Source organism: Verticillium alfalfae, genomic scaffold (assembly GCF_000150825.1).
Source record: "Verticillium alfalfae VaMs.102 supercont1.22 genomic scaffold, whole genome shotgun sequence".
NCBI lineage: Eukaryota > Fungi > Ascomycota > Sordariomycetes > Glomerellales > Plectosphaerellaceae > Verticillium > Verticillium alfalfae.
The window spans coordinates 3853-13929 of record NW_003315044.1 but is presented as its reverse complement, the minus strand read 5'-3'; the positions used below and the strand labels follow the sequence as shown (position 1 = coordinate 13929).

General features: G+C 53.2%; 4 protein-coding genes across 4 annotated transcripts; 1 reads left to right on the top strand and 3 right to left on the bottom strand.

Moving 5' to 3' along the window:
* Positions 1-284: 284 nt before the first annotated feature.
* On the bottom strand, positions 285-1746 carry VDBG_10221 (histidine kinase; the record flags this gene model as incomplete). The annotated part of the gene is made up of 2 exons (XM_003009772.1): positions 285-1466; positions 1525-1746. 2 exons carry the CDS (start codon positions 1744-1746, stop codon positions 285-287), a joined length of 1404 nt encoding a protein of 467 aa, XP_003009818.1.
* Positions 1747-2531: 785 nt separating this feature from the next.
* VDBG_10220 (neuraminidase) lies at positions 2532-3991 on the bottom strand (the record flags this gene model as incomplete). Its single annotated transcript, XM_003009771.1, has 4 exons — positions 2532-2863; positions 2914-3286; positions 3382-3573; positions 3623-3991. The coding sequence occupies 4 exons, from the start codon at positions 3989-3991 to the stop codon at positions 2532-2534; spliced, it is 1266 nt and encodes a 421-aa protein (XP_003009817.1).
* Positions 3992-4659: 668 nt separating this feature from the next.
* VDBG_10219 (conserved hypothetical protein) lies at positions 4660-6551 on the bottom strand (the record flags this gene model as incomplete). Its single annotated transcript, XM_003009770.1, has 10 exons — positions 4660-4705; positions 4754-5173; positions 5227-5339; positions 5393-5417; positions 5468-5505; positions 5556-5578; positions 5628-5742; positions 5877-5899; positions 5952-6042; positions 6355-6551. The coding sequence occupies 10 exons, from the start codon at positions 6460-6462 to the stop codon at positions 4660-4662; spliced, it is 1002 nt and encodes a 333-aa protein (XP_003009816.1).
* Positions 6552-7460: 909 nt separating this feature from the next.
* Positions 7461-8719, top strand: VDBG_10218 (cytochrome P450 86A1; the record flags this gene model as incomplete). Its single annotated transcript, XM_003009769.1, has 2 exons — positions 7461-7697; positions 7781-8719. 2 exons carry the CDS (start codon positions 7461-7463, stop codon positions 8717-8719), a joined length of 1176 nt encoding a protein of 391 aa, XP_003009815.1.
* Between the last annotated feature and the right edge of the window lie 1358 nt (positions 8720-10077).

Sequence of the window (10077 nt, the reverse complement as noted above, 5' to 3'; positions counted from 1 at the left end):
TTCCTGCTGTTGAGAAGTCGAGGGCACACACTCGATGTTACCGTAGGTGGCTTTGAAATGGGAACCGCGGTCAACGGATGATGATATCAAATTCACAGAGCCATTATGGAGACCTGCAAATTTAGAAGCAATGGTCAACCCAAGACCGGCACCTGTCGAATGTTCGCCGACCTTTCTGTATGGCTCAAATATTCGTGCTTGGTGGTCTGAATGTATGCCGCGACCGGTGTCCACGATATCGACGGCAAGCTCGCGGATGTCGGCCCGGAGAGACAGCGTCACGGTCACAATGCCCTCTGGTGTGTTCTGCACAGCGTTGACAATGAGGGGCAGTAGACTGTCTCGGAGCAGGCTGCGATCAGCCTGGAATTCGTTGCAATCTGGTGACGGAGCGCAGCTGAAGAGAACCGACGGCCGGTATCTGCTGTCTCCAGAAAACGCTTTACTGGTTTCCTCTGCCAGATCGGCCTCGACTTCTTGAAGTGAACATGCGGCATAGGACCTTTCCGCCATCGCAATCTCGGCCCATCGTTGAGCGTAATCATACTGTTGACAATAGCTATCAGGTCTCGGCCTGACGTCTTGATTGATTCAAGATATAGATTCGAAGTTCCAGCGTTGGCGGATGATGCGGACACGGAGAGTGCTCCTAACGCTGCCTTTCGCGTTGATAATTCTTCGGACAGCAGCTCCACGCATCCGAGAATGCCATGAATCGGAGTTCGGAGTTGGTGTGAGAATCCACGGAGGAATTCATCCTTGGCTTTGATAGCTTCGTTGAGAAGCCGCTTGTGCCATGCCTGGGATATCAAACTGGCACAAGTCTGAATAAACCAAAGATCGATGTCGTCGAAAACCAACCGGAAGTCATTCGATGCCACAGCGAGTAAGTTGGAGCCTGATGTCCCGTCGAACCTAGCACTCAAGATCCTCACAACCCTATTAGTTGGGAGCTCGAAGCAGTTGGACTGAGCGATGAATTCATCGATGTAGTCGGTGTCCTCCCATACACCGTCATCGAAATCTGCGATGACTAACGGCCCGCGCCCTTGAACCTCCAGATGAGTGGCCTTGGCTGATTCGCGGCTGATGACCGCTTCTGGATAAATAGTCTCCAAGACATGGAGGATGGGCCGCTCGTCCAGAACTCGGTCCAGATCAACCTGTGCGGCGGCAATGAGGTCGGCCATGTGGCGACGCTGCCGTTGCCGCCTCACTCTGGCGCACTGTACTAGGTCCGATACGATCCAGTCAGCCAGGTGCGCAATCGCGCGTTGCTTCGTCTTGGTCAATGGCGGCTGGCTCGCGCCTGAGGCCACGCAAAGTGATCCTAAAGCGACAGTGACGCCTGATTCGCTCTGCAGGCGAAGTGGTGCGCCGGCATAAGCATGGAGCTTGCCGGACTCTACATATGGTGAATCTTTGAACCGCCAATCCTCTAGCATATTGGGCATCAAGAACACGCTCTAGTGTAAAACATTAGTCATGCGAGGAGATAGCGACAGCTCGAAGGCAATGACTTACACCTGGCGGCATATTGATTGTGTGCGCGCAGATGGTCTCGCCCCGGGGGAGAATGCCCAGAGGCAAGCCGACCGCGGCTAAGCGGGTGTAGTAGTTGACATCGAGAAATCCGATGACGGAGAACTCCCAACCAGCCGACTCTTGCGCGAGACGCGCCTTTTCCTGGAGTCCGGATAGGAATTCTATTTCGTAGAGGACGTCGCGAGTGTAGTACCAGAGCATTGAGAGTCTGAGTCGCTCGTCTTTTGCTAGTGTTGGACGCAGGTATCGATCCGAACCGCACGTGGGGTTTTCGGGTATGAAGGCGGGCTCGAAAGGTTCGGAAGTAGGGGGGTAATTAGATCCATGCCGTTCTTGACACCAGGCGTCAACGGGCTTCTTGAGGCCGTCTGGGTCAAAGATGGGGTGAGGCGTGAGCGGGCGCGCGGACGGGAGAAGATGTTTCGTGTCAGGACAGCAGCGTCCGCGTTAGGGACGAACGCTTTTCTGACGCTCCTCACAGATATTGTCGCGTCATTTTGGTGGTTTCGATCGACAGGCCTACATCTGAAGAACTGATCAGCGAAGGTTGTCATCACAATATGCAATTCTCAGAAGTGCGTGGTGGGAATCCGATCATAACTTCCAACAATTGCTGGCAATTTGCCACTCCACGGTGGCAAAGCGGGGTATCTGACCTCACGTGGAAGTGCCTCTGAGACCCACAATATTCAGGCAATCCAGGCCTTAGGTATCTATCTAGGTAAAGTGGCAAGACGATGAATGGATGACCTACCTAAAGCTCCTCCAATCATATGGCCAGCTACCCTAGCACCCAATACAACACTGAGGTACCCTGTACCCTGTTGCCTGTCCATTGGTGAGCCACTGCATGTTCATAGGCGTTCCAGACCACAAGCGGCTGTGGAGGTTGTTCATGTAGATACGTAGTACTCTGGACTTAGGAAGTACGTAGAGGGGCCTGATAAACTCTTTATTACTATATACGAGCTCAACCAAAGATACATCTAGAGCTCTAACTTGAAGTCCCAAACCTGAAGCATCCGGTCGGGGTACGAGCCCGCCTGACGTACAAACACACTCAATACATCGTATTCCCTTAACCGAACCTGGTCGTATAGTGGTTCTGTTGAGGTGTTTGGGATGCTCGTCAATAAGACCCAATGCCGAAACTTCTCTCGGGCAGAAGCAACGTAGATACGCGTCTCGGACGTCGCAGCGACGGGTAGGAGCGCAATCACGTACTCGCCACTAGCATCAGCAGCCAGCTTTCCACGGGGATCGTACAGATCAGGCCCCAGGAGACCACTTGGGTTGATCGCGCTCTTGCTCCAGGTCCCTATAATTTGTTAGGCCCGACGTCATGAAAGGCAAGATTAATATCGTTACCGTCGGTGTCCCGCATGAAATGCTGATAGAGATGATGGCCTGTGATATTGTCCCTCATAAGCGAGTGAAATCGGCCAGCGCTGTCCACAAGCTGGCCCTCTTGATTCACCATGCGACTGTTCTGTGGAATCTCCCACACAAGGGGTTCATCGAGGGCAGTCGAGATGGGTTGGGGAAGTGTCGAGCCGTTGCTGTTAAACCAAGTTTGGCCATCATCGTCAGAATAGGCAAAATAAAAGTCATGGTTGGTGTCAGCATTGGGTGTTTCTCGAACGGTCCACGAAGTATACAGCCGACCGTCGAGGTAGCTGAGGCCATTTATATATGCGTTGTTGTCGTAGCCCTCGAGATATTTGCCGTACGGCTTCCATTGCTGAGTTGAGCTTGAGTATCGATGGATGTAGCTGTCTCCAGATCCGGACCTATTCTGTTCAGCAAACCAACGTGAGAGAAGCTTGGACGACATACTGGGCCGATTCGAAATTCCATTAGTAAATCCCCATTGCCCAGCAACTCAAAGCGAGGATACGTGAGAGGTGTCCAGGGGCCTTGGGAACCAGGAAGCTCATGAACGACTTCATTGAACAAGCTCTCTGACCAGGTCGCCGGTACTTCGAGGGCAATGGGAGTCTTGGAAACACGATAGTTGAGAGGGACATCCTTGAAACAGTTAGCAGACATAGGCACAATGGTGCTGAGGACGCCTTACATGGTGGTCGAAGCTCAAGTGAACATGCCCATCGCCTGAGATGCCCATCGATATCATGTTATGACCGTCCATGGTACGCTGCACGTAATCTGTGAAGGCTAGGTACTCCCAAGGTTCTACACTCGGCTCAATCCTGCGACGGCCAAGATTGACATGATGGTTGTTGTAGCCCGCAGGTGTCGTGCTGTAGAAAGTGACATATTGGTAGTCTCCGAACGTGACCAGCACATCTTCCTGGTAACTAACACCGTTGAGGCGCTCGGGCCCCTGGATATCAGTCGCTATGTCCCAGACGTCTGTCGACCTGATGCTGATGGCCAGCGTCAAAGGAAGAGCCACCAGTGCAGAGCAAGTTAGTAGTCGCATCATGGTGAAGTTGTGGTATGGCACCTACGCATCAATTGGCCAGACAGGTGAAGGTTTATATACAACTCTAACTGTAATCTCGACCACCGCCTTCTTTCGGCCTCGGTCGAGCTCGAGGCGAGGGGTTCCCACGATGCTAACTAAATGATTCTTGACCTATTCTCGCCAAGACCAATGCTGTGACCAATGCTGTGGTGCTGGCGCGCGGATTGGGTTACAATGTAAACATCTCACTCTGTAGACATGGTGGCGCGGGGTAGTGGCGATCCCAGGGGTACCGCACGAATCGGACAGCGGGCGAGTGCCGGCGAAGTCGCAGTCCGCCGCTACTACTTTAATGGAGGCTAACCCCTGGCTTCTCGTGGCGCATGCCGATCATGCCAAGATCGCCCGTGTACGCAGGTCATCGTGTCCCGGACGCATCGGCAGTTGAATGGTCCGGGCCGAAACAGGTTGTCGGTGATTTCAGCTGAGGAGAAGGACATGGCCATTACAGGGACGGGTGTCCGAAAGCCAGAGCCAATGGAACTTACACGCCAGGCGCGAATCATGTTCTCAGACTACGAAACAGGGACTTGACTGCACATTGGACATTGAATTTGCATCCAGCATGTTCTTTTTGACAGGATTGTTGCTCTAGAAGAGTGAAGGCAAGCACCGCGGCTGATAGGTCATACGTCGTCGCCGTTCAGCGGTTTTCGACCATGGACCATGTAGCTGCGGAATGTTAGCCCAAGACCCGAACTCTGGCAGATAGTAACTCACATGGGCCAGTACGCATGAACGCTGGGATCTTTCAAGACCTTGCGTGCTTTGCTGACCAGCACAAGTACCTCCTCGTAGGTCCAGCCCAGTGCGCGCGTCAAAGGCACCATGGTCGAGGGCTCGAGTGCCTGGTCCATGTTGGCAAACGCCCACGTGCCAATTTCCTTGTAATGCTTGTCACGAGGCCACCTGTTGGTGGGCCACTTGTACACGGTTTCGACAACGTCCTCAAAGCCGACACGCTCCATGAGTGTCTTCCATTCCTGAGCTGCCGAAACAGGCCGTCCAAATTTCTCCATGCCCTCCATGACGAGTAGAACCCACTTCCAGAGGTCAGAATCCTCGGCAAGAGTGCCATCATCGCAACCAAGTGGCAGCGCCATATCCTGGGCCTCGAAGTAACCACCCGGTTCAAGCGAGCTAGTAGGAGTGGTCAGCCTAAGTCTTTGCCCCAGAGAACAGGGAGGGGTCACTCGTAAGCCTTCTGGACGATATTCTCGTTATTAACGAAACTGCCGGTCATCATACGACAGAAAATAAAATCGAAAGGTTTCGACCACGTCCAATCCTTTTCGAGATCGTCGAGCTATCATTGCCGTAAGCAAGGCAATCGCGATACATGTTTTTCAAAAAGCTCACCTCAAAGTGGCAGTTTGGTGGCACACTAGGCTTGTAAGTCCAGGGTCTCGGAGCGAAGCGTGGGGACGGGCTTACAGATCGGGCTGTACAGGGCTCAGGTCGACTCCGATAACCTGCACTCGTCAACAACAAGCTATCCTGCTGCCCAGACTTCACTTCATACCTCAGCGCCTGGGTGAGCGTCGGCTTTAAGGTGATTAGCAGCGCATACAGAGCAAGAACACGAAATGCTCACCGAACTCCATGGCCCAGATACCTGTGCCTGTCCCGAGGTCCAGCACACGTGTCGCTCCGTTGTTTTTAGGGCAGAGGCAGTGATTGCCTCCTATGGTCATGGTCATCACATAGTGCTGCAGATCTAAGTATAGCGTCATTAGCATGTTCTGACCGAGGATCAAAGCACCTTGATCGTACCCAATCTATCGACTTCGGACTGAGGCGGTGTTGTCAGCCAAATCCCATTCGACAGCTGCTCTTCACTCACATCATCATTCGGCAGAAAGTATTCTAGAGAGACTGTCAGCAAGCAAAGCCACTCGCCTGAAGATGATACACTCACTGCCAGCGCTCATGGAATGGTATGTGCGGCCATTCTCATGTTGGTACTCGCGAATGCTCGACCGCAGCGACGTAAGCGAGTCACGGGTAGGCTAGACGGTAAGCGAGTTAGCTGGGACTAGGATTCGCTAGGGCGACGAAGATAGCGCCTCTAGCCCTGTTGGTGAGACCCTCGTCCATGCTCTGTAGTGGCATCCACTGACAAGTGTAGCGCGGCCCGTGCCGATGTCGAGATTCCCTCTGGACCATTAATGCAACTTACCACGTCAAGCGCTGAGTCGCCGTCTGTTTCGCTACCTTCATCTGCTTCCTATATAAGGTTAGGTGCCATGCTGACCTGACGGATGGCAAGGATGGACAGAGGTACGAGGAAGCGAGGAACGGGACCGGACAACCGGACTTACGATCTGCACAGTCGTCAGGGGCGCAGCTTGTAGTAGGGGGGCAGCCTCTATGTGCGTTGAGTGAGGCGATTGTGTCGCCTGCGATGGCGGTTGAGTCGTTTCAGACATGTCGGCGTCTTTGGCCAGAACTTCCTTCTGAACAAGCCTTGGGTGGATGGCGCGGACACTGACGAGGAGCTCTTTACCTCACGATCAATAACAGGGAAGAAGAGCAGGCTGGCACGTCGACGCCTGAGGGCTGAATGAAGATATAACCCGTGTGCTTCCAGCGCTAACGTTGGCTAGAGGGGTAATTTTGTGATACGTCAGCTCCCTGTACCGGAAGTGTCAGCCCTGGGCCGCGGCTGCGCGATGAGCAGCCCCATGCCACTTCACTCTCTGCTCCTCAAGGTACTGATGCTCTGTAGCCTGTCGGCGGGAGAGACTTTTTCTTGCCCATGGGCAGAAAATGATTGAACATGATCTAGCGGCGCAAGCCGTCCTGTCGGCTCGCCAAGTCTCACAGTTGCAAGACAAAGGCGCGCTCGCGTACCCCGGCGTGCGGAGCGCGAGGGACACCACCACCCAGTCACAATGCCTCTCAGAGATTACTCCCCGGCCATGGAGTCGGGACCAGTCGACGAACGTGGATTGCGAATCCGCTTAAAAGAACCTGGGCGCACCCGTGGTCCAGTAGGATGGTGCGCTAGGAAAGCATCACTTCGCTCAGGCTCTCCCTCTGGTCTCTAGTCCCGGGCCAGCTGGCACATGGCTTCTTGATCATCTTGTGTCTCGTCCGCTCAAGTGCGCGAGAGAAACGTCCGAACTTGGTCGCCTCTGGTGGCGTCCATAAGGATTGGACGTCGGACGGTCTCTGAACTGACTCGTCCGATCCGATTCTTGCTTCAACTTCTCACCAGTCCCCTACTGAAAATGGATCTCTCAGCCATGCCACCTGCTACTATAGCCCTAGCAGCAGGGCTTTTGCTGCTGTCCTATTTGGTGGCTGCGCGCGTGCGGGGACTTTTCACGTCTGCGACACGTACACGGCCCGTTCTTGGCGGGCTGGACAGATCTGTGGCTGATCCGCAACCAACTGAGCGGGCGGCTAAACTTTGTGCTGCAAGATGCCAATAAAAAATACGGTACCACGACCTCTCGTCACTTATCACTCGCGCAGCGAAACTGACAAGGAAACTCCAGGACCCGTTGCTAGGATCGCACCCAACTGGGTCGTGTGTGGCGATGGCGCCGAGCTTCGACGCCTGTGGGGAGTGCGCTCTGGCTGGCAGCGAGGGCACTGGTATCGCGGGCTTCGCATCGACCCATACAAGGACAACACGTTCTCAACCACAGACGACAAGGTGCACGAGCCTTGCGCTCCAGGCTCTCAGCCGGCTACGCGGGGAAAGATGTGGACGGTTTGCATGAGCTGATTGACGAACAGGTCGCAGGACTTGTCCATCTCCTCGAGTCCAAGTATATTGCAACCGAACAAGACTTTAAAACTGTCGATCTGGCACGCAAAGTGCAGTTCTTTACTCTGGACGTCATCTCAAGCCTCGCGTTTGGCAAGTCATTCGACTACCTCAAGGCCGATGGCGATAAATTTCGGTACATTGAGACAACAGAGAGCACAGTCCCAGTGCTTCTGGCGACGGCCCTCATACCATGGTTCCTCAACATTTTGCAGTCACCCAGGTTAAAGTGGATCATTCCCAGCGCAAGAGAAATGGTCGGCATCGGCACGGTTATGGGCCTTGCCCAGGAAGCAGTGGATGAGCGTTACGGCGACAACCCAATTGTCAAACGTGACATGTTGGGCTCCTTTGTGGCCCACGGGCTGAGCAAGCAGGACGCCGAGGGCGAGACAGTCGTCCAAATCATCGCAGGCTCTGACACTTCGGCGACGGCAATTCGGTCGACATTGCTCTTCCTCATGACGAACCCTCCCGTTTACGCACGCTTTCAGTCCGAGATTGACCGAGCCATTGACGAGGGGCGGATCTCTTCGCCTATTACCGATGACGAAGCCAAGAATTTTGAGTACCTGCAGGCTGTCATCCGCGAGGGGCTGCGGCTGTGGCCACCCGCCACGGGCCTGCTTCCAAAGATCTCGCAAAAGGATGAAGTTGTCTGCGGCGTGCACATCCCTGCTGGCACCAATGTTGCCTGGGCCCCATGGACCGTTATGCGCGACCAAAATATATTTGGACCAGACGCAGACCTCTTCCGGCCCGAACGATGGATAGGTATTCCGGACGCTAAGTGGCGTGCGATGGACCAGCAGGTCATGATGGACTTTGCATCGGGAAGCCGATGGGAGTGTCTTGGAAAGAACATTGCCATGATCGAACTGAATAAGGTCTACGTTGAAGTAGGTTGATCCCCCATTCGCTTCACCTCGTCGTAGGCTTACAGGTGACGAGCTACTCCGTCGATTCGATTTTGTCCTCATTGACCCGACAAACCCATGGAAGTCATTCAACGCCGCATTCTTCATACAGAGCGACCTTAACGTTAAAGTTTCGAGACGGCCTGGGTTGCGAGGTGAAGCCCGGCACTAGAGTTTTGCCTTGGTACCTTTGGGACATGCGCTCATGGGCGTCACTGATTAGTGTCCCACGACTTTTTAGTGGTGGCCCGGTAAATACTGATAGCGTATGTGCTGACAGAGCGTTTGTACACCAATGGTGGAGCTATGCACATACTGATGGCGATATGGGGTGTTGAAAGTAGTCGAAGTTTGATATACTTATATCCCAGTGCTTGAGTAACCTTTTTTCTTGTTACAATCGCGCAACGAGGCACTCTGGCCCTGCCTGATTCCAGAGCCAGGTCACTTCCGATTTGGACATTACTTTGGTGTGTCGGCTGGCTTGATGACCGTCCAAGGGTTAGACTTAAATGGATAGCGTCCGAGATCTTCCCTTTCACGTATAGACCGGATGTGATTCTTTCCATCGTGGAAACGGAAGTACGTCATGTTGTAGATAAATCTCGCGAAATACGATGCCACCGTCTGTGAGAGTGATACCCAAAGATTGTGGTACTCTAGACTTTTACCACGGCGTTGCTCGTATCTGCTGCAGAATTGAAGACATTCACTTCAAACTTTGCCATGAGAATACGACACAATGCTAGGGATTTGAGAAGCGGCGAGTGTTTACGTGCAGTCTGGTAATCTTACTCAAGATCGACCGCTTATCAGGATCCAACATCGCAACAGAACGATTTCACTCGGCAAGTAGCTACACACAGGCGAGAATCCTTCTCGCGTGCTGTCAAAGAGTCTTGTGCAACGAGTGAAGGGATCAACTGTTGGTCTCTTGGGGGTCTCTAGGAAGATAGAGTAATCGATCCCCTTCCCCAAATCTTAGTCCGTTGACCTTTCTTATAACTATTCCCCCACTGCGCTTGGTCCTCTCTTCTTGATTCCTACGATCAAACAACAGGCGATCCCCTATCGGTCTCATACCTCCCTCAGGTCCTGACACGTGCCCAAACCAACACGAGGGCTGGAATCTTTGAGACAAACTCTTCGCAAGAACATGTATCCAGAGAAGATGCATACGGCATCTGCAGCCCTTATGCTTTGACGACTCTTGACTTTCATAATTGACGGCTTCGGCGTGAATTGTTTTGACAACTTGATGAAACACAAGCCTGCTTCGAAAACTTTAAATACAATTGATTGAAAGACAGGAATTCCATGATAGGCACCCAGCTCGGTCATTGCAAACC